Source organism: Dipodomys spectabilis, unplaced genomic scaffold (genome assembly GCF_019054845.1).
Source record: "Dipodomys spectabilis isolate Male_0828 unplaced genomic scaffold, ASM1905484v1 ptg000329l, whole genome shotgun sequence".
Taxonomy (NCBI): Eukaryota; Metazoa; Chordata; class Mammalia; order Rodentia; family Heteromyidae; genus Dipodomys; species Dipodomys spectabilis.
The window spans coordinates 5,802,781-5,826,604 of record NW_024871006.1 but is presented as its reverse complement, the minus strand read 5'-3'; the positions used below and the strand labels follow the sequence as shown (position 1 = coordinate 5,826,604).

At 59.3% G+C, this 23,824-nt stretch overlaps 1 protein-coding gene across 3 annotated transcripts in view; it reads right to left on the bottom strand.

Moving 5' to 3' along the window:
- Septin9 (septin 9) overlaps positions 1-23,824 on the bottom strand; it is a 139,176-nt gene that overhangs the window by 113,557 nt on the left and 1,795 nt on the right. Inside the window, exon 2 of one of the 3 annotated variants that reach the window (XM_042702655.1) lies at positions 11,212-11,268. The exons of 1 other annotated variant lie outside the window; for it this stretch is intronic. In XM_042702655.1, the coding sequence (XP_042558589.1) occupies positions 11,212-11,268 (57 nt within the window). Of the gene's footprint in view, positions 1-89; positions 161-11,211; positions 11,269-23,824 lie in introns of those variants that run through there. One more of the 3 variants, XM_042702658.1, reaches the window with a different exon arrangement.

Sequence of the window (23,824 nt, the reverse complement as noted above, 5' to 3'; positions counted from 1 at the left end):
AGGAGTCAGGGAGACCCTGGGGTGCTGCCTTCCCGAGGCTCCGAGCTGGGTTCGGGGGTCGGGGAGACGGAGCCAGGCCGTCCGCCTACCTGTGATCCGGTCTCTCTCCATTCCTCCGGTTATAACTATTTAGCAGCAGGCGGAGTCCGGCGCCCCGTCCACCGACGTCCCCTTCACACCCGCGTCGCCCTCCCTCCCTCTGCCTCCTCCTCCAAGAAACAGAAAACCACTCTTGGCCTTGTGTAATTTCTTCAATCTGTTGCAATCACGAATGCATCCACATTACCACATTTCCATGTGCTTGTCATATGTGTGAGCGAGCGCCGCACTGAAGCCGCGTTGTCTCTTCAAGCCAGGAGAGAACAGGGAGCAAAAGGAGAGACTTGGAAGAAAGTTGGAGAGAGGGTGCGGGCGGGTCTTTCAGGAACCGGGTCCCCGCCACGTGCCAGGACCGGCCGCCTGGGCCTGGGCCTCCCGAGCCAGCGCGCGGTGGCTTCAGGGTCCAGCGTGCAGCTTCCGGCGGGCGGGCGGCGGCGCGGCCTCTCTCCACCCCCTCCGCCCCCGCTGCCTGCCCGGCGCTCTGGCTTCTCCCTTTTAATATTCCCTTGGAGATGTTTAACTTAGGCTCTTGGAAACCAACTTGCAGAGTCAAATTCCTGGCGGCTTCCAGAGCCTTCCCTCTCCCTCCGGCCAGCCAGGCTGGGAGGCTGCGATTTCCGATTTCCTCGGGTTGTAAGCGTTTCACAAGCCTAGTTCCTGAGCTCCGGCCTCGCCTCTCCTCTGCCTCCCTGGCCCGGCCCTCGCCCAGCACTCAGACTCTCCCAGGCAGGAGGGCTCAGAGGTGGAGGAGCCCTGACACCTGCCCAGGTGGAACCCTGCCGTCCCCCCACCTCCCCAGTCCCTGTGTAGCTGCCTGGTCTCTGAAGAAAATGCTGTCTCTCCTCCCCAGCCTCCTCTCCCCAGCCTCCCGCCAGCAGGCTGGAAGATTTCCATCTCCCACACATGAGTCAGTGTGTCTCACGGTCCCCGGGGAGGGACCCTGTCCCTGGCTGTGATTTCCCCAGACTCAGCGCCTGCTCTTTGGGAACTGGCTGGGGGAGGAGGGGGAACCTGGTGCTACTTCCGGCTGCCCACCCGGCCACAGGGGTCCCCACGGGCGCCAGTGACCACAGAGGAGCTAGGAGGGCTACAGCGAGGGTCCCGGGAAGTGTGTGTTATGGGAGGGGGGGCTGGCCTCAAGGGGTGGGCAGAGATGGGCTGTGCTGTGCCATCTCTAGTTAGACAAAATGTGTATTCCTCCCAGTGCCACCACTCGGGCTGTTTATGAGAATGACTGATTTTCAGCTTCTCTTGAGACAGAAGCAGCCGCGCTGCCCACACCGGGAGGCCTTCCTGCCCAGGGCCAGCCCCGGCCTGCCTGCCACCCTGCTCGGGTCCCCATCCCCATCCTGGATGACACTTCCTGCTCCCGGGAGGACTGGCGGACCGGCCGTGAGTCATCACAGCCGCGGGGCTCAGTCAGCCACAGGACCAAGACGCAGGCCCGCCACATCCTCCCAGCTCTGCCCCCACCCTGCCCGGGCCGGGACCCAAACCTACCCCTCAGGCGGCAAAATTCTTGTTGGGGTGTGTGGGGACAACACCTGGGGGGGGGGCAGAGCATAGTCCCAGGGGGCCGCTGCGCAGCGAGAGAAGGGGACAGTGCCCGCTGAGGAGGGACCCGGCTCTCAGGCATGGGGGGGGGGACCCGGCTCTCAGGCATGGGGGGGGGACCCGGCTCTCAGGCATGGGGGGGGGACCCGGCTCTCAGGCATGGGGGGGGGGACCCGGCTCTCAGGCATGGGGGGGGGGACCCGGCTCTCAGGCATGGGGGGGGGACCCGGCTCTCAGGCATGGGGGGGGGGACCCGGCTCTCAGGCATGGGGGGGGACCCGGCTCTCAGGCATGGGGGGGGGGGGACCCGGCTCTCAGGCATGGGGGGGGGACCCGGCTCTCAGGCATGGGGGGGGGGCATCGGGCATGCGATTAAGTGAAAGACCTTGAGCTACTGGGATGACCCGGGGCCCAGGGAGGCCATGGAGGCAATCATCTCCGGTAACCTGGAAGGGAGACACACACTCACACAAACACACTCACACACACACACACACAAGGACAGGCAAGGACAGAGCAGTGATGTGGCCCCAAGCCAGCAACACCTGGCTCCCCAGAAGCCGGTGGTCAGGCAACAGACCTGGGAGCCGCTGCGGGCGGAGCGTGCAGCCCTGCACACACTGGGACTCCCAGCCAGGGGTGCTGAGTTCTGACGTGTGGCCTCCAGCTGGGAGAAGGTAACTGGGCCATGTGGGCCGTCTGTTAGGACAGCCTCGGGGTGCGGGCGCGGGGTTCTGGGCTCTCTTGGGGCCGCCGCTCACCACAACTGCTCCGTCATCCGACGTCTTTCCAAAACACACATCGTGGCAGACTCTGAGTGCTGAGAGCCACAGGTGTTGGTTCATTTCTTTACTCTCTCTTCTGACATTGAGAAAGGACTGCAGGCGGTTTTTCCTCACTACCAATGCAGTGTCTGTCCGCTGTGTTGTTTGGAAAGCACAGAGAACACAGGAGACCCACACAGGGCTCCCAGGGTGGTGGCAGGGCAGGCGGGCCGGCCAGGGACCAGCGCCTCCTGCAGGCCTCACCCCCGGCTTGACCGTCCTTTGTCCCAGCTGAGTCTGGCTCGAGCCTGGCTCAAGCTCCACTTCCCCGCCATGCCTAAAACTCCAGGCACTGCAGCCCAAGCGAGGGGCAATTTGAAATCGAAAACCTGGCCACGGTGCCTGGTGCCAGTGAGGCCTGTGTTAGTCATTAGCCAGGGATGACATGGGGGCAGGGGGGGTGGGCAAGGCCCCCGGCTCACGCCCGTCATCCTAGCTACTCAGGAGGCTAAGATCTGAGGATTGCGGTTCAAAGCCAGCCAGGGGAGGAGAGTCTGTGAGACCCTTATCTCCAATAAACTACCCAACCAGCCAGAAGTGGAGGTGCGGATCAAGTGGTAGAGTGCTAGCCTTCAGCTCAGGCGCATAAGCAGATCACATGTACTGGCTGGCAGGCGTGACCAGCTGTTTCTGAAGAGGACGGAGGCTGTGGTCACAGGCAAGCAGGACCCCAAGTCTGTGCCAACCCGGAGCCTCAGCGCCCACCCCAGCCTGCCCATACCCTGGCCCAGTCCCAGCACCCCCTTCTTGTCCTTAGGGTGGCACTCTGCCCCTCACCCACACTGACCCGCGGCGCAACCCACACACCCAGGACCCCACCACAGCGCCACCCCGCGGCAGAGGGGCTTCACCCGTGAAGCAGCCAAGGAAGAGCGAGCACCACACTCTCTACACGCAACCTGGACAAGGCTTTGCTTCAGAATGCACCGCGGCCTGGTCCGCTGAGAGCGCCCGCCCACCCACCCGCCTGCCCGCCCGCCAGCCCACCCACCCGCCCGCGGGAGTCAAGGCGCTGGGGGTTGGGTCAGCCGCTCCAGGCCCCAGGCCAGAACCGCAGCACCCCACGAATGGCCTTTGCACAACCTGGTGCCCAGCTGGGAGGTGGCAGAACACTGCCAGGTGACCCAGTGGCCCACGATGCCGTCCAGGGCTGGAAGTGAAGTGTCCTGCACGGGTCTCAAAGGGCAGCAGGAACCCCGAGAAGGGGGAGGTCGTGGGGCCGCAAGGCCTTGCTCCTGGGGTGCTCCTGGGGCACTCCTGGGGCGGTTCGTGAGGGGAGGGAGGAGGGCTCTTGGTGGCCAGAACGCTTCCAGGCTCTGGGCGCAGACTTGCTGCCACCACGGTGTCCTCCCTGAGTGTGGCCGCTCAGGAGCCTCCACAAGGCCGTCAGGCCGCCGGAGCAAACAAGCTCGCTTTAAAAATGAGTTTTCCTGCCTGGGTATGGTGGCTTACACCTGTAATTCCATCCTCTCAGGAGGTTAAGATCTGAGTATCCCAGTTCAAAACCAGCCTGGGCAGGAAAGCCGGTGAGATCCTTATCTGCACTGAACCACCAAAAAATCAAAAGTGGAGCTGTGGCTCAGGTGGTAGAACGGCAGCTTTGAATACAAAAGCTAAGGGAGGGGCTGGGAAGGCAGCTCAGCGGCAGAGCGCTCGCCTCACATGCACGAGGCCCTGGGCTCGATTCCTCAGCACCACATAAGCAGAAAAAGCCAGAAGTGGTGCTGTGGCTCAAGTGGTAGAGCCCTCAACTTGAGCTGAAGAGCTGAGGGGCAGCGCCCAGGCCCAGAGTTCAGGCCCCACAACTGACAAAAAAAAAAAGCTAAGGGATAACACCCAGGCCCTGAGTTCAAGCCCCAGTCCTGGCGTGTGCACACATACACAAAAATAACGGTAATAATAATAATGGTAACAACAACAAAGTATTTTTCTAAATGGGCTGTGGTGGGCATGTCTGTAATCCCGGCAGAGGACGGAGTCAGGAGGACGGCGACCTCAGGCCAGCCTGGGCTATGCTGCAGTACCTTGTCTCAAGATAACTAAGAAATGAAGGCCGCTCCTGCCCGCTCCCTGCTCGTGCGGCCTCCGCTTCTGAAGCGGCTTGCCTCATCTCTCTAGGAACAAAGGACCTCTGTGCCCGGCCTGCGGTGGAGGCTGCGCCGTGGCTGCCGTCCGAAGCCCTCCAGGTTGGCCCTAGCCCAGGCTGCTCACCCGCCTGGGGCCACAGCATGCCTTTCTGGAATCTTCTCTGCTGCACCTCAAGATTCCTAAGTCCATTCAGGCCAGCTCCTCTCTGACCGGGACTGAGGCAGGGTCCGGTGGAGCTATCGGCCCGGCCCACCCTGCTCGGGGACCTTTCACGTTGGCCTGGAAGGCATCCAGGACTTGGGTCCCACCTTGAAGGCCCTCGGCCCTCACATAAAGCCGTCTGTCCACGGACGGAGCCGCTAGGTCACTCCTACAGGGGTCCTGGGCAGGAGAGGCGGGCCGGGGACCCGTGGGGGGCAGCGGCTTTATGGCGTGCACTCCAGCATCCTGCCTGCTGGGTCGGTGCCCAATAAATGTTCAGCAATGAACTTGAGACTCTGATGCGCAGACAACACAAGCCAGCCCCGCCCCCACCCCCTTCCACAACTGACTCCCCAGGAAGGCAGCTAGCTGCCAGGCCTGGTGCCAGCCTACAACCCCAGGGGGAGAGGGTGGAGGCAGAAGGAGCTTGAGTCAGGGCCAGGCTGGGGTACATAGTGAGGCTGTGGCTCAAACCCAATTCCTTTTGGGGTGTGTGTGTGGGAGGAATCCTGGGATTTGAACTCAGGACCTTGTGCTTGCTAGGAAAGGGCTCTATCCCTGAGCCATTCCTCTAACCCTTTTTACATGTGTTTAAAATATCTATCTAGCCGGGCGCCAGTAGCTCACGCCTGTCATCCTAGCTACTCAGGAGGCTGAGATCTGAGGATCTAGGTTCAAAGCCAGCCTGGGCAGGAAAGTCTATGAGACTCTCATCTCTAATAAACTACCAGAAAACTGGAAGTGGTGCTGTGGCTAAAGTGGTAGAGTGGTCTCGCCTTGAGCTGAAGAGCTGAGGGACAGCACCCAGGCCCAGAGTTCAAGCCTCAAAACTGACAAAAATAAATAAATAAAAATCTATCTATCCGCAGTCACCCATCTATCCATCCATCCATCCATCCACCTATCCATCCACCCATGGTCTCTACTTCCTCGGATGACCTGAACTACGATCCTCCTGTGTATGCCCCCCATGTGGTTGAGGCGAGCCCAGCCACTGTACTTTATGAGCAGCTGGAATGAGAGGTATATGCTACCAATATTCAGATATTGGTTGAGAAGGAGTCTCAAGGATTTTTGTGGCCTGGCCTAGATTCAAACAGCCCTGCCCCCCCGCCCCCCCACCTCCCAAATAGCTACAGCTGTATCCAGCCAAAGTTATTTTTGCTCTTTTGGTAGTACTAGGGGTTGAATTCAGGACCTTGCACTTACAGGCAGGTCCTCTCCCTCTTGAGCCATATCCCTACCTTTTTTTAACTTTGCTTTTTTAATTAATGAGTTTTTTTTACAGAGGAGTTACAATTACATGAGCAAGGAAATGAGTACATTTCTTATCAAGCATTGTTGCCTCCTCCTTTGTTTCCCCTTCCCATCCCTGCCCTTCCATCGTCCCCCTACCCCACCCCCTTAACTTTATTTTTGAAGCAGGGTCTCACCGTGATGCCTGGGCTGGCCTGGACCTCAATCCTCCCATTTATACTTCCCAGGTACATACCACCACACCCAGATTTTTATTGGTTGAAATGGGGTTGTGAGAATTTTTTGCCTAGGCTGACCTCAAATCCTGATCCTCCCCACCCCTACCTCCCACATAGCTGGAATTACAGGCATGAGCCACTACATCTAGCAAAAAGAAAAAGGGAAATGTCATGAATGCCCTGTGGCTGCACAGCTGCCTTGCCCTTCCTCCCTGGAGACACTACATTCCTCACCAATTTCTTCCCCCAGAAGGCACGGAGACAGAACGGAAAGGGGGCTGACACTTGCATTTTAAATTAGCTTTGGGGCCATCCCTCCACATTTCTCCTATCAAATCTGATGTGACCACGCATAGGACCAACCGCCCGCCCTCAGAGTGCCAGGAGCACCCAGCCTGCCCCCGGCCCAGGTCGCACACCAGACACAATAACCAGGGCGGCGTGTTGGAGGGGCCGGGTGGGTGGGGCTGAAGGGATGCTGCGCCGCAGCTGGGACCAGGAGGGTGGAGAGGATGCGCTGTCCCCTCCCCGCAGACAGCCTGGAAGTATGGTCACCAGCTGCGGAGGCCCGACACTTGGAAGGAGCAGGAAACAGAGGCTTGAGGCTGGAGAAGGGAGGCCGGCAGGCCGGGGAGCGACCAGAGCGGGTGCTCAGATGTAGTCCCATCAGGAGACAAGGCTGGGGACTGGGCAAATGCCTCTGATCGTGGCTGTGTGCAGAGGTGGGGGCGATGGGGGACCCCACCGCAGGGAACCACAGTGGAACAAGGGTCTGGGAGAGAAGGTGGCCAGGCCCCAGGCAGCGCATCCATCTGAGAGCTACTGGAGGGCGATGCGTGGTGGAGATCAGCGCTACCTGCTGGCCTTGGGGTGCAAGGTAGAGTTTAGGACCTGGGTAGGCGGCAAGCTGAGGCTGCAGAGGCACGGGGGGGGGGGGGTGGGGGGGGGGACAAGCGGACACCCGGATGTGGGGGAGGAAGGAGCCAGCTGGGGGCCAGCGGACCCCTGGGGCAAAGCCTTCTAGAGAGAAGATTCTTCCACCACCAACCACCTCCACGCCACACACGTCTGCCCACATGCCTGGCACAGAGGAAGGAGCGAGAGATGCGCATGCCCCGAGCATCTGCTTGTGCCTAGGCGGCCCGGTGTGTGCGCGCCCGCCCGCCCCCTGGCACCGTGGCCGCCCGGGAGGTCACCAGCGGGGCTCCGGCCAGGCCTGAGCAAGAGAGGCTGTGCCTGAGGCTCTGGGAGAGGAGCAGGGGCTCCGGCCCAGGACACCGCGTTTTAGGGGGACACTCGGGAGGGGGCTGAGGAGTCCTGTAACAAAGACCCAGCGCTCCAGGCTCAGCTCAGCAACACGCGCTTCTCCCCCAGCTCTGGGGGGTCACAAGTACAAATCCACGGTGTCAGCAGAGCCGTGCTCTATCCAAGCTCTGGGCAGGGCCCCCACAGGCCTATTCCCTCCTGGCCTCTTCCTGGGGCTTCTCGTAGCTTCTCTGTCCTCTCCTCCTCTTAGCAGGACCCTTTCCAACCCAAAATGGCCTGGTCCTGAGTTCTTAACGCTAACATCCTTGCAAAGACCCCACTTGCAGGCCAGGTCATTCGCCGAGCCTCAGGGTGAACGTGAATTGGGGTGGGGGTGGGGGCTGGGGGTGGCGGGGGCTGGGATGAGGTCACAGATCCCAGAGGTACTGGAAGAAAAGCAGGACGAGACACACCGGAAGTGGCACAGAAGGAAGAGGCTCCAGGGATCTGGGCCCCAGAGAGGGAAGCACAGAGCCTCTGTGGGAACAGGGCAGAGGTCGGCCCAGCCTGCCGTCCCGGCTGCTGGGGCCACAGCAAGAGGCGAGCGTGGGAGGAGAGCCTGGAAGGTTCTCAGAAGGGCACAGGCCCGGAGGACCCACCCAGAGGTCCCAGGGGAGGTTGGAACAGAGGAAAGCCCCCGTCGCAGCCCACCTGCAGGCGGAGGGAGCACACTCACACACAGAGCAAGCCCGACGGTGGGAGGACCCCAATTACGCAACTTTGAGTGTATACAAAGGAGTTCCCACACAGACGCACCACAGACACACTGACGAGGGGCAGCGCAGCCCGGAAGCTGGGCTCTGGCTTTATCATCTGCACTAGATGTTTTTGTTTTTTGTCAGTCCTGGGGCTTGAACCCTGGGCCTGGGCGCTGTCTCTCAGCTCTTTAGCTCAAGGTGAGCGCTCTACCACCTGAACCACAGCACCACTTCCAGTTTTCTGAGTGGTTTATTGGCGATAAGAGTCTCATGGACTTTTCTTCCCGGGCTGGCTTTGAACCTCGATCCTCAGATCTCAGCCTCCTGAGTAGCTAGGATGACAGGCCTGAGCCACCAGCGCCCGGCTTTGTTATTCATGTGTATGTGTGTGTGTGCGTGTATGTGTGCATGTGTGTGCACGTGTATATGTATGTGTGCGTGTATTGTGTGTACATGTGTGTGCACGCTTGTGCGTGTATGTGCATGTGCGTGCGTGCGTGCGTATATGTGTGTGTGCATGTGTGTGTGTGCGTGTGTGTGCGTGTGTGTATGTGTGTGCGTGTGTGCGTGCTTGCATGTGTGTGTGTGTGTGTGTGTGTGTGCGCGTGCATGTGTGTGTGTGTGTGTGTGTACCAGTACTAGGGTCTGAACTCAGGTCCTCCAGCTCTTGCTGGCCTTCTCACTCAATGCAGGTGCTCTACCACTTGAGCCACACCTTCACTTCCAGCTTTTTGGTGACTAAGTGGAGATCAGAATCTCATGGCTCTCTTTGCTGAGGCTGGCATTGAACCTTGATCATCAGAATCTCAGCTTCCTGAATAGCTGACAGGCATGAGCAGTTGGTAACTAGCTATTCCTTTTTTTGTTGTTGTTGGTGGTGGTAGTGGTGGGGCTTGAACTCAGCTCTGGAGGTGCTGTCCCTCAGCTTTTTTGCTCAAGGCTAGTGCTCTACTACTTTGGGCCACAGCTCCACTTCCAGTTTTCTGATGGATAATTAGAGGTAGGCATCTCACAAACTTCCCTGCCTGGGCTGGCTCTGAACTGTGATCCTCACATCTCAGCCTCCTAGTAGCTAGGTGTGAGCCACTGGTGCATGGCTAATTTTTTTATTTTAATAGGAAGCTAGAAAGTGAGTGATTGCATCCAAGATTGGCGGCGGGTATTGTGTGAGCCAAGGGTTAGGCCAGACCCAAACACAAGGAAGAAGGGAAGTTGAGGGCAGAGACAGGGTCCAGGGCACGTGGCACAGGCGGGCAGGGGCAGGGTGCTCTGTGGGGACTCGGGACAGGGCAGCTGGGATCAGGGAAGGACCCTCTGCTCTGCGGGTGGCGGCAGCAGGGGCCGGCGGGGGAGGGAGGCCCGCAGAGGACCGCCTGTGTCAGCAGCCAGCCCCATGGGAAGCCCAGATCACCAGCTTGCAGCTTTGTGCTTCCGCAAATTATGCCCTAGACTGCCAAGTGCTGACGGCACAGAACCGCTGGTCGGAGCACAGGAAGCAACAGGCGGAACGAGACCCCATCCACGCTATCCCCCAAAGCGCTGGGGACCCCTGCCCATCTCACGAAGGCCAGCCGGCAGGAAGAGATCAAAAGGCAGCAATTATCCATTACAAAGGAAAGGGCCCTGAGAAAAGGCACCCAGACAAGACAGGGGTGGCGGTGGCAGGGCTGGCCGGCGGTGAGTGGCCCCCGCGTGGCTGCGCTGGGCAGAGACCCCTTAACCAGGGCTGCTGAGTCGTCCAGAAGCTGGGGGGCCTCCAGCCAGGGCGGCACCGCCTCCTCCCACACCCAGACGCCTCCTCCACCACAGTGGCCGCACACACACTCTCGGGATGTCCCAGGGCCCTCCCTCCAGCCACGCCCACACCACAGCACCCTTGCCCTGCCCTGGGCCAGGCCACACCCCAGGGCGGGCCGCTTGTAGCCCCGGAGCTGTGAGCATTTGGGGTATGGAATTCTGGAGCCCTGGGTTGCCAGCGTGGGGTCTAGAACTCTCCATCTTATTGCTACTAACCACGGGTCAATACCAAGTGACAACGAATAGAAAATAAATTCTATGCAAATGGATGAATGAATCCAATGGGCGTGGCTAGCAGCCACTGTCCCCAGTACAGCAGAGGAGCCGCTCTGGCCAGCAGCAGCCACCGAACACACCACGCCAGTCTAGAGGGGACTGGACACGGGGGACCGCCGTGCCCCTGTGGGCTCTGCCCCGGGGAGGAGGCAGCCGGGTGGGGAGCAGAGTGGGGTATCTGGACACCAGCGCTGCCGATTCATGGGTGATTTCTGTGTGTATGTCTGTCACTTCCTCCTCCTCTAGACGACACAGCCCCTGCTTGTCAGGACGGCGAGTCCCGGCTGTACCTCTACGTCTGGCGTCCTCTCTGAATAGAGGCCAAGAAATGGGAACGGGGGAGCTGGAGATGGCCGCCTGGGGTCCGGCTGGGCTGGAGATGCCCGGGGGGGGGGGGGGGGGGGGGGGGGAGTCGTGCAGGCTCAGGCCAGGGATCAAGGGAGGGGCCTGAGCCAGACCCCGTGGTGGGAAGGGCTTTTCCCAGGCCCCAGAGTGCCGATGCCTGCTGCTGATGGGGAATCTTTATTTCCCCTCCGCATGCCCCCAGCGAAGCGCAGAAGCACAGCCACAAGTCCACGCTTTAATCCCGGACAGTGTCCCAGGTTTGGAACTGGCCACAGAGGTCTATGGAGACTGAATGGCCACACAAGCAGCCCGCCCACCGTCACAGACACTCTGCTGTGACCCTCCTACTCCCCCAGCCCAGCCCGAGCCTCCTCACTGAGTCCACCTCCTCCTCCCTCCCTGCGCCACGCCCGGATGTCTCTCCGGTGGAGCCGCGCGGCAGGCCTGGCAGCTGCCCGGGTGGGACCCAGCCCTGATGGGGAGCCCCCAGCAAGGCTGGCACCCCAGAGGCCGGACCGCGAGGGGGCTGAGGCCCATCACGCCTCTTACCTGGGCTGGCCAGATCGCCAAGCCTCCGGAGCCGGCCGCTGGATGTCCTCGTGACTCCTAAAGACAGAGACAACAGGGAGAGGTCACACGACGTCACCCGGACGCTCCCTCCACACGCGCGGTCAGCACGGGTGTCCTCACTCCCGTCCCTGCCACATCACCCCGGCCTGGCAGCCACCTGGGGCACCGAGCGGTGACGCCACCACCTGGTGCCCGGATGAATCCTCGCACAATCCCCCCACGCCCTCCCACCCCTTCTGCAGATAAGAGAGCTGAGTCTCGGCAGACGGGAACCTAGCCCGCGGGCACAACACGGTGCTGCAGCTGAGCCTCGCTTTCTCGCTGAAGATGAAGAGAGGCTGGCACCGTGCCTGCACAGCCACCCCTTCTAGACCCGACTTCTTTCTCTACGCCAGAGTCTACAGCACCCGGCAGCCCTGTCCCAGCCCCGTCGCTCCCAGGGCTGAGGAGAGCTGGACTGGATTGGGAAGGTGGCTGGAGCTTTTCTCTTTCCGCCCCACATCAGCGCGGCTGGGTGCTGCAAGCAGCCTCTGCCACACACGCACAAATACACACACACGCACCCCAGGCCAGCCCCTGCCCTCGAGAGGCTGGTAGCCGGCAAGTCCCAACCCCAGGCCATCTGCACAGTGCTAAGCCAAGCAAACTGCAGAGGCTGCCAGAGGAGCAGACCCAGGAACCATGCCTGGACCATGCCACACAGACATCCTTCAGAAAACTAGAGACACCCAAACCCGCCCAGCCAGGACTTCCTCATTGCCCCATCCATAGCTCGGCGCGGTCTCAGGCTAGCCCGACACGTCTGCATAGCGTCTACCCCAGCGGCTGGTCAAGGGGGATGGTTTCCCCTTCACGGGATCCTGCAAAGTCTTGCAGCACACATTCACCCTTCATTCCTTCCATCCTCTTCCTACCATCCATCCATCCGGCCATCCATCCTCTGTCCATCTGTCCTCTATTTATCCATCATCCGTTTATCCATCCACCCACCTATTCTTCCAGCCAGCCATCTGTCCAGCCACTAGCTAGCTGGCCACTCACCCATCTACCCACCCTCCCATCCATCCAACCATCTATCTACCCACCCTCCCATCCATCCATCTATCTACCCACCCACCCATCCATCCAACCATCTATCTACCCACCCACCCGTGCAGCCATTTATCCAGCCAGCCAGACACACACTCACACACCCAACCAATACCCATCCATTTATCTGTCTATCCATCCATCACCCATCTATCCACATCACCCACCCAACTATCCATCCGTCTATCCAGCCCTCCACCCACCCCCCCATCTATCCAGCCATCTGCCCACCCACCCACCCCACCATGTATCCATCCGTCTATCCAGCCATCTGCCCAGCCACCATCCACTCACACGTGTGCCCACTCACCCATCCATCTCCCAAGCCCATGGGTAGACCAGCCAGCTGGAGGAGGAAGCAGCCGGTCTTGTTCCCAAGGCTGTGAAGCAGGTGTTCTGCACACCTGCCTTCTTGTGCCGCTCACCAGGTGCTCCGCAGCTCTCTCTCCACACACAGGAGAGGGAGAATGGGAACTGCATTAGGGGACGGGTCAGTTCTAAGCCTGGGTCTCCTGATACTGAGAAAAAGGCCCCAAGAAGGGCCCTAGTTTTAGCTGAGCACATATTATTATACAAAGCAGCACTGAGAAACCACACCGCAGGTGGCTCTGGGGAATGAGCACCAGGTTGGAGAGCAGGGTCTTCAATGGTGCAAGCAGCAAGCCGCACAGCTGAGCCTCGAAGAAGACGGGGTGGTTATGCAGTTGCCCTGGCTCCCCGTCAAGCTCTGACAATGGATTGGCACCATCCCATGCATGCCCCTGAGGCCCAGCCACCATCCTGTGAGTGCTCCCGAGGCCCAGCCACCATCCCGTGAGTGCTCCCGAGGCCCAGCCACCATCCCATGAGTGCGCCCGAGGCCCAGCTACCATCCTGTGAGTGCGCCTGAGGCCCAGCCACCATCCCATGAGTGCGCCTGAGGCCCAGCCACCATCCCGTGAGTGCTCCCCAGGCCCAGCCACCATCCCATGAGTGCGCCCGAGGCCCAGCTACCATCCTGTGAGTGCTCCCGAGGCCCAGCCACCATCCCATGAGTGCGCCCGAGGCCCAGCTACCATCCCGTGAGTGTGCCTGAGGCCCAGCCACCATCCCGTGAGTGCTCCCGAGGCCCAGCCACCATCCCGTGAGTGCTCCCAAGGCTTATCCATCATCCCATGAGTGCTCCTGAGGCCCAGCCACCATCCCGTGAGTGCTCCTGAGGCTCATCCGTCATCCCAGGAGTGCTCCTGAGACTCAGCCACCATCCCTTGAGTGCTCCCAAGGCTCAGCCACCATCCCATGAGTGCTCCCACGGCTTAGCCACCATCCCTTGAGTGCTCCCGGGATTCAGCCACCATCCTGTGAGTGCTCCCAGGGCTCAGCCATCATCCTATGAGTGCTCCTGGGGCTCAGCTAACATCCCGTGAGTGCTCCTGGGACTCAGCCACCATCCCGTGAGTGCTCCCTGGGCTTAGCCACCATCCCGTGAGTGCTCCCAGGGCTTAGCCATCATCCTATGAGTGCTCCTGCTCCTGGGACTCAGCCATCATCCTGTGCCTCCTCCTGGGGCTGGGCCACTAGTCCCAGGAGGCTGGTGGTCCCTCCCCATCTCAGATGGCAAAGGGGGGCAGGGCTGAGAGCCCAGCAGCGGGGGGGGGGGGGGGGGGTGACGGGATCTTCCAGCGCAGCTCCAGCCCACCGCCGTCCCTCCCCCGCGCACGGGCTGGCAGCCCCTCTCCTGGCCGCTGAGCAGGGAAGGCCCCGCGGGGAAGCCCAGGGGGCTCTGGGCCAGCCCAGCTGGTCAGGGGCTGCACACAGCCGGTCAGGAGCTGGGCACAGCCATTGACAGGAGAAGAACGTCTCAGGGGCCCAGGACCCAGAGCCCCCTTAAGGCCAGAAGGGGGTGCTGGGGTGTGGCTCAGTGGCTGCCGGGGGCTGGAAGCAGGGGTGGAGGCGGCCCTGCTCCGGAGGCTGCGGGGCAGAGCAGCCACAGGGGCACCCCAATCCCAGCTCACCTGGCCGCTCTCAGCACCCTCCCCCGGGCGCAATGCAGGGACGGGCACTGCCTGAGCTGCCTGGCACCGGCCACAGTCGCTGCTCCCAAAATGGAAATCCTGAGGGAGGGAGGCCGGGTGGGCAGCGAAGACCGGGCCAAACCTTCCGGTGCCCGACTCGGACTCAAAACACCCGGAGGGGAGAGAGGCTGAGAGCGGCGCTGCAGTCTAGGACGAGCCCTGGGCCGGGAAGGGGCTCGAGCGAGGAGGCCCCGGACCTCACCCCACAGGCCTCCCTCCAAGGCGTCTAACGACCCCACATTCCAGTTGAGAACTGAGTTATTTTTATATGATTTAAAATAAAACACGTCTGGAAGGAGCGGCGCTGGTGTGAAGCCTGCAGTCTGGAGGGATCCTGGAGCCAACGACCGGAGGTCTCCACAACAGAGGCCGGGGAGGCCGGGCTCAAACCCAGAGCTCCTGGGAGCCAGCGCAGACCCCACTGTCTAACCCCAGACCCTGGTCAGCCCAGGGGGGAGGGCAGACGTGGTGAAAGGGGAGTTGGAAAGTTTTCACCTTCAATGGTGCGTGTTTGAGGCTGGGTGCCAAGGACACATGCATGGCTGAGAGCAGGAAGACCAGACTCGACATGCACGTGAGACCCTCTCTCAGCCAAGAGCTGGATGTAGTGGTACATGCCTGCCGTCCTAGCTGTGGGAGAGGCTGAGGTGGCGGGATCTGCGTTTGAAGCCAGCCTAGGCAGAAAGGTCTGAGAGACCCCATCTCAGTGGAAGAAACAGCACATGGTGGTGCACACTTGTCATCCCAGCAACAAGAGAAAACCTAAAGTAGGGGGTTACAGTCCAGGTGCACACCCAGCAGGAAGTGATCCTATCATAAAAGTAGCCAGTACAATGGGGTGGACGTGTGGCTCAAGCGGCAGGGCACCAGTGGAGCCAGCAAGCTGAGCCAGTGAGAGGCCCTGAGTTCAAACCCCACTACAGAGAAAGAAGGAAAGAAAGGTGGGGAGTGGAGAGGGGGAGGAGGAGAGGGAGAGAAAAGAGAGAGAGAGAAGGGGGGAGAATCTGGATGCTAGTGGCTCACACCTTTAATCCTACCAACACCTTAATCCTTTCCTACCTGGGCAGGAAAGCCAGGAAGACTCTTATCTCCAATTCACTACCAAAAAAAGCCTGAAGTGGTGCTGTGGCTCTCAATCCCAGCCGAGATAGAGGGGAAAAAAAGCTCAGGGACAGCGCCCAGACCCTGAAAAGAAAAGAGAAAGGAAGGAAGGCAGGGAGGGAGGGAGGGAGGAAGGGAAGGAAAGAGAAGGGAAGGGAAGGGAAGGGAAGGGAAGGGAAGGGAAGGGAAGGGAAGGGAAGGGAAGGGAAGGGAGTGAGAAAGGAAGGGAGGGAGAGAAGGAAGGAAGGAAGGAAGCAAGCAAGCAAGCAAGCAAACTGTGGTAGAGTGCTAGCATAGAGCAAAAAGGAAGCAAGCAAGCAAGCAAGCCAGGTGTCAGTGGCTCACATCTGAAATCCTAGCTACTCAGGAGGCTGAGATCTGAGGACTCAGATCACAATTCAAAGCCAGCCAGGACAGGAAAGCCTGTGAGACTCTTATCTCCAATTAACCACCAGAAAACTGGAAGTGGCGCTGTGGCTCAAGTGGTAGAGCGCTCACCTTGAAGTAAAGAACTGAAGGACGGTGCCCAGGCCCAGAGTTCAAGCCCCACAAGGGACAAAAAAAAAAAAAAAAAAGGAAAGTAGAAAAGGGAGAGGAGAGAAATGGGGAGGGAAAGAAGGGGAGGGGAGGGGAGAGGAAGGGAGGGGAGCAGAGAGGGCCAGGTGCCACAGCTCAAGCCTGTAATCCTATTTGTAAGGTGGAGATCAGGATACTGAAGTTCAGGGATAGCCTGGGCAGAAGACATTCACGAGACTCTATCCTAATCAAAGTCTGGGTGTGGTGGCCCACACCTGTTACTCCAGCCTCGGGGGACATACGTGGTGCTCATACACACACCAGTACTGGGGTTTGATGCAGGTCCTAGGCACTGTCCCTGAGCTTTTCCACTCAAGGTGGGCACTCTACCATCTGAGCCACAGCTCCATTTCTGGCTTTTTGGTAGTTAATTGGAGATGAAGTCTCGTAGACTTTCATGTCCCAGGCTGGCTTCAAACCGTGATCCCTCAACTCTCAGCCTCCTGGGGAGCTAGGATTACAGGCGTGAGCTACTGGCACCCAGCTGGAGAAATGTTTAACGGGAGAGGAAAGAGTAAATGAGGTTACACATTATAAGCACCTAGCATACATAGTGTCTGGCCCAAAATAAACACTCAGCAAGTGATGCTGTGATTCAGTGAATTACTGTAATGACATTGGGCATGGCCAGTGCCGTCACCGCCAGCCGGTCACAGCATGGTCAGCCTGTCACAGCATGGTCAGCTGTCACGGCATGGTCAGCTGGTCTACCTGTGGCTGCCAGTGCTGACGCACCTCAGTCAAATGCGAGTTATAGTTGGCGGCCCAGGCGCTGCCATGCCCAGACAGCCCCGAGGAGTCAGTGTAGAGGGGTCCCCTGGCCAGCACCAGACAGCAGGAAAGACATCATCAGGAAGGGCCGATGTTCCAGGCGTGCCCAGGTGACTACGGTGCCCTCCGGTCCCTCTGCAAGGCTCCACCCCGCGGGGACCCCACTGGGCACCGTGGCCTCATGGAGACCCTCCCTGCTGGTGCCCACCGCTCACTGGGGACTGCGAGACGGGGCACCGTGACCCACCCCGGGCACACAGTGCGGCACACGGCTGCGACACAACCCCACGCCACCCGGCTGCTGTCCTCACCCGCCCGGGCTCTGAGCGCGCGTCCAGGGCTGCGGCAGCTTTGCTGCCTCCATTGGATGAGGACGTGAGTTCCTTGAAGCGGGCCCCACTCCCCTGGCCTCCTCCTGCCCTCCTGCCACCCTCTGGGCCTCTGCATTCAGCGGCCCTGGGCCGGACAGACATGTGGCGTGGCTGGTGTGGGCTAAAGTTTACGGCGCTCCCAGTGATTTCCATGCGGAGCCCGGCAGCGGTCTGCATCAGAGTAGAAACTCGGGCAGATCCAGCCCCACCTCTGGCTCCATCCAAAACCATCAGACACGAGTGAGTGTGTCCCCGCAGTGCCTGGTGCAGGGAGAGCGTGCGCAGCCGGGAGAGGCAGGATTTGAACCGCACGCCAGATGCACAGCTCCAGCAAAGGGGCCCATCTCTGGGGGAGGGGGGAGCACAGAGACAGCCCTTCCACACAGTCAAAAACAGACCACTGCCAGGCACCGCTGGCCCACACTTGCAATCCTAGCTACTCAGGAGGAGGCTGAGACCCGAGGATCACGGTTCGAAGCCAACCAGGGCAAGAAAGTCCTCATACCCAATTAACCGCCAGAACGCCAAAAATGGAGCTGTGGCTCAAGTGGCAGAGAGCTAGCCTTGAGCAAAAGTTCAGGGACAGCAGCCAGGCCCTGCGTTCAAGCGCCATCGTGTGCACACACACGCGCACACACACATGCACGCGCACGCACACACACACACACACACACACACACACACACACAAACTCTTTCTCTGAGCAGAAGTTCGGACAGTGATGTAGCAGACTGATTAGAAGCGCTCCACAGGCCGCTGGGCATGCCTGGGCTCACATCAGGTGCAACTTGTCAGGAGTCTGTCAGACACCTTGTATTCAAACACTGTTTTGTAGAATGGGAATATCTTCATACAATTACTTAAAGACAATAATAAAAAAATGTTAAAAAACAAGCTGGTGAGAAGTCTTGGGTGCTCAGGGCACGCGTTGGTGGCACTGCCACGAACCGTGCTGACCTCATGTTTTAGGCATCCCGCTGCCAAAATAAGAAATAAACTCTGGTGACCCTGGGTTAATTTTCTATTTGCGCAATAGAAAATAATATTACACAGCCTGGCAGGGAGGTGCACGCATGTAATCCCAGCATGTGGGAGGCTGAGGCAGTGAGTTCAAGGCAGCCTGGGTTATGCAGTGAGAGGAAAGGAAGAAGGGAGGGAGGGAGGGAGGGAGGGAGAGAGAGAGGGAGGGAGGGATTAAGAAAAATAAAGAAGGAAAGAGAAACAAAGAGGAAATCAGAAAGAGAAAGAAAACAAGCAAGAAGAAAGAAAAAAGAAGAGAAGGTAGGAATGATATTACATGGTCTTCTTAAAGTGGAAAAAAAAAAAGAAACAGTAAAAAATAATTGGAAAAAATGTTACTCCGCCGACAGGACAGGTAGTTGCTGGGTAGTTTTTGGGATTTTATGATGCTTATAATAGTGGACAGCTGTTTAAAATTTTCAATGCTGAGGGCTTGAGGGCGTAGCCGGGGCGCCTGCCAAGCTGAGCGCGGCCCTGGGTTCAATCCTCAGCACCATCCAAAAACAAAAAAGATCATTTAGAACAACAAATTATAACGTTTCCTCACTCTCCTCCCCCAGTGCCAGCAAGGAAGCCAGGAGTTGGCACACGCCAGGCAGACATCCCTAGCAGGAGCTTCACCCCTGGCCTCCACACACAAATCCTTGAAGAACCGACTAAGCCCCCGCACCCTGGATTTGCGCTGCGACCTCCTCTGTCCATCATCTGTATAAACAATCCCTTACTTAATTCCTTGTGCTGGAAACCGGTTCTCCCGTGGGTTCTCCTTCCCTCTCACCGTGTGGTCCGTCCCCACCGGACAGCCACTAACAGGCCACAGTACGGGCCTTTGATCCGTTCTGCTCCATGGACACCATGCACCAAAGAGGTGACAGTTTCACCCACCCTCCATGAACCAGCAGCTTACAACCTAGGATGTACCATAGAGATGGGAGAGGCGCTAGAGAGAGAGGCTCTTGGAAAACTGGCTAACAAGGAAGGGAAGAGGACTGAGAGGAAGAAAACAGCCACAGTGCTGACTGGCCCCAGGAACTGGAAGATTCCAGAAGAAACCGCTGGAAAGTGACCAGGCAACAGGAGAGTGAACGCCATGGGGTCAGGTCAGATGAGGCAGCCAGTCACCTGGGTTGACTGGCTGGTCTCCAGGATTACCGTCAGCCAGGAAGCAGTTACCTTGTGGGGCAGGGAGGCCCCTACAGGGATAAAGGGGAGACGGGGCAGGGGGCCCCAGACAGAGCTGGGCATCGCTGGCCATTGCTGGCCCGTCACAGCAGGTAGGCAGAGAGGCAAGCGGACAGCTTTCCAGCAAGCGGCCCCGGGGTTTCTTCCGTGACCCAACAGGCTGACAAATAGCGTTGGCATTTTCCATTCACTGTATCTCTGAATAAAACGCTGGGGTGGCCTTGGGGGACCCTAGGAATGCTAGAGAAAAGTCTCACCTCGGGCAATGTTTTGGGGTTAACGACTTGAAGAAACACACACACAAAGTGTCACTGTAAGTGTGATCTAAGACAGAAAGACAGCCCAAGAGGCACATGGTGACAGTATGTTGCTTTAAGAAGCAAGCTTCAGGACTGGAGCAGGTTCCCAGCCAGCCCCGCCCCGCAGCTCAACCCCACCCACCTTCACAGGGTCTGCGCCAATGAGCACGCCCACCTTTCTGGGAAGACAGCACTGTTAGCAGACCCTTTACAGAAACTGGGGGAAGATAGGAAGTAAGTTACGGGAGCTCTACCCACTCCACGCCAGGGATTAGATTTCAAGTGAATAGAATAGAATGAAACACATTTTTTCCTACGGTGCCAATGGCGGGCTTGAACTCAGGGCCTGGGTGCTGTCTATGAGCTTTATTTGCTCAAGACTAGCACTCTACAACCTGAGCCACAGCTCCACCTCTGGCTTTTTGCTGGTTAATCAGAGATGAGAGGCTTACAGACTCCCCATGCCCAGGCTGGCTTTGAACCGAGATCCTCAGATCTCAGCCTCCTGAGTAGCTGGGATTACAGGCGCGAGCCAGTGGTGCCCAGCAAACATGCAGAACACAATTTCCTCACAGAATACAATTCTGAAATCACGTTCTAGACCTCTGACAATTCAATCATCACCTGGGCTTGCAGGAACAAGTCCTGGCGGGAACTCAGAAAGGAAATGTTACTACGGAACCATTGCTGGATTTACCTTGGTTGCCTTTCAATTTCTACATGGCATTGTTTGGCAAAAAAAGGATCAACACAGAAGTAACACAGCCAAAAATAGCAATAGGAAAGAAGAGATGCCTTGTGTTTCCCCGTGTGTGTGTGTGTGTGTGTGTGTGTGTGTGTGTGTGTGTGAGAGAGAGAGAGAGAGAGAGAGAGAGAGAGAGGGAGGGAAAGAGAGAGAGAATTACAGAGCCTGGCAGTAAAGTGTTAAGCCCCAGCTACCAGGAAACTCTATCCACATTGACTCACTCATAGCTGAGGTTTGCCACACCTTGGAAAGCCGGGAGGCAGCGCGATGCCAATCTTGGCAAGAAGTCACCACCCTGTCCCTCCCCTTCCCCCAGGAGGCCAGCCACTGCGTACACTTGGCTGCTCCACTGCCTGGTGCCTCTACCCAGCAGCCCTCCCCCCATATGCTCATAGGGCCAAAGTCACAACACTTGTTAGTGAATTTCTGCCACAGCCCGGGAAATCTATCTATTTTGTCAGCCAGATCCTTAGCCAGTTGTGAGATGAAAGGGTTGGACTGAACCCACTTCCAAGCGGCTTGGGTTACGTGCGCGTTACTCCTCCACCGCCGCTGGGGTCCGACCCTGGTGGAAACCGGAGCTTGAATGGATGGGAGGCCGGGAGGGGAGGCCCCAGGATGCAGATCACAGAATCTGTAGCACAAGGCCGGGCAGCCTGCCAGCTCACCCCCGCCCAGCCCTTCCTGGTAGTCGTGCTCACCTGCAGCCCGGCTTGGCCCCGGGCAGAGTTACCACCATTCCCCAACATGCTTGGCCCCAACTTGCTTCGCCTGGCAAAGAGCAGGTGCCCGGGCATCCTGCTCCACCCAGTGGGGGGACCAGGGTCCCATCAAGGCCTCCCCAGAAGACACGAAGAGAACAATGGAACCAACCTGGGCGGGCCTGGAGCCACGTCCACCACCGGGATGCCACGCCCACCTGGGCTCCTTCTCTGACACCCTACGCCAGGGCAAGATGCGGGGAGCCAGATCTGAGGCTCCAGGAAGGACTTTGGGCCTCTTCACCCCTTGGCCTGGCACTCTAAGGGCCTGGGGGCCATTGGGGCTTCAAGGCTGACCCGTGACCTGAGCCCCTGCCAGAGAAGCAGGCAGCCAGGGTCCAGAGTCCAGCCTGGGACCCGGGGCCAGCCTGGGACCCGGGGCCAGCCTGGGACCCGGGGTCAGCCTGGGACCTGGGGCCAGCCTGGGACCTGGGGTGAGGATCGTCTTCCCTCCCTGCGGTTCCGTCCTGAGGCCTCCCTGCCACCAGCAGTCACGCTTCAGAGAACCAGGTCAGATTAGGCTGGAACAAAGCTCAGTTGTTGCTGAGAAGCCAGGAGGCCACGGATAAGCAAGACGCCAGGGGACCAGCCCCTGCCGCTGCTCGGCTCAGTGGCCTCTTCACCAGGCTGCAAAACCCCAGGGCCTAGGGTGGAGGCCAGGGAGATATACAGAGGTCAAGACGGCTGGGAGCAGATGGCCACTCTATACCGGGGACCCGAGGCCAGCGGGTGCCCAAAGCTGCCAGGGTGCAGCCGGAACAGAGCCTGGCACCAGAAGTACCTGGTAGACTTTTCTAGAATGAACGATCACCTCCATGTGGAGAAATGAAACTGACTACCAGGAGCCTCGGGAGACAGGGCCCTCCCAGCCCCACCGCCAGGGTTCCGGGGCCAGGGAAGGGATGGAGGTGATGGGACCTGCCATGGGACACGTGGCTGCCACGGAGGAGGCTGGGCACCCTGCAGGCCGGCAGCCGCCACCTCTCCATGCCTGCCATCACAGCAGCTCCCCACTCAGGGCCCGGCACCCAAGGCGGACTCCCTCACCTCCAGTGGTTGCCATAGAGACCTCGGCCTCCTCTCTAGTGTCCCAGGTCACTCCACACAACAGCGCTGTCATCTCCTGTGCATTATGCAGGGCTCCTCCCATCCCCCCCCCATAAGTCCCTGGCCAGGACATTCTCATGGTTAACAAGCCCAACACACAGAGGTGCAGGAACCGCCAGTCACTCCTCTTCCGAGAGCTCCTGGAGCTTCTCTCTGGAGCCTCAGAACCATCATCCCTGTCCCTGTGGAGGATCCTCTGCTAGCACGTCAGGGGCCTGCCCTGGGGTGCACTGGCTCTTCTTTATCAACAGCATCTTAAGCAAACTGCAGAGCCCATGCAACACGGCCCAAGGACAAACAGGAGGAAACCAGCCTCCAGACCCTGCCCAGGTGGGGGCCCTGGGGTGGCCTGGGACAGGAAGGACAATGTAGGAGGGCGGCCCACTGACTCAGTGTGGTGAGAACCCCGCTGCTAACACCCGTCCAGACCTGCACCTGTGGCTCATCCCAAATCCAGCTGGATTCAGACTCAACGGGTAGCAATCCCAACGTCCCTCTGCTCCCATTCGGGCCTGAAACGGCCCAAGGTGGGCTGACTCCTATTCAGCTGCATTGCCAGATTCAACGAAATCTCCCAGAAGCCCCCAGGGCAGGCCAGAAAGCCACTAGTGGGTGAGCGGGCCATGGTGGTCTGGGGTGAGCAAGCAGGGTGGGGAGGCCGGCTGGCCGCCCATGCCCTGAGCCTGCCTTCCTCCTACCACGCCACGCTGGCAGGAGCTGGCCTAGCCTCGGCTCGGGCGACTCTCATGACAGGGGATGCGGGGTGGCATGAGTCCTTCTCCTGAATGCGCTGTGCAAACAAGCTGGGGCGTGAGGGGACAAGAGGCAGCAAGCATGGGCTCAGAGCCGCACAGGGGCCTTCGCTGAAGAGGAAGAGCCTGTCAGCGTCTTCCGGGGCTCACCATGCGGGGGGGGGGGGGGGGGGGGGGGAGGGGGAGGGGGGAGGGAGAGAACTCTGATGGTTCTGAGGATCTTGAGGGCTGTGCTGGCTCTTCCCAGGCCGCTCTGCGCAGCCTCCTTCCTGCCCGGGCCTCCAGCAGGAGCTTGACTGTCACCCCACACCCCAGGAAGATCCCCAGACATGTTGTCACCCCTGATCTGGTCACTGGAAGAAAATGCTATGCAACCCCAGGTGCTGGGAGAAACCCCGAACGCAGAGCTGGAAAGAACAGCCTGCAGGGCCAGGCCGAGGGAGGCCAGCGCAGGCCCTGCCCACCCTGGACGGACACAGTGGCCTCCTCGGTCTGCCTACCACCAGGCAGGTCATGCCCAGAGCCTGCTCGCATATGGACTCAGTCTGGCAAATGAGACACCTGGGATTGACTGCCTCAGCAAGGTGGATTTTTTGCTGTTGTTGATCATGGGGCTTGAACTCTGGGCCTGGGCGCTGTCCCTCAGCTCTTCAGCTCAAGGTGAGCACTCTAGCACTTGAGCCACAGCACCACTTCCAGTTTTCTGGTGGTTTATTAGAGATAAGAGTCTCACGGACTTTCCTGCCTGGGCTGGCTTGGAACCG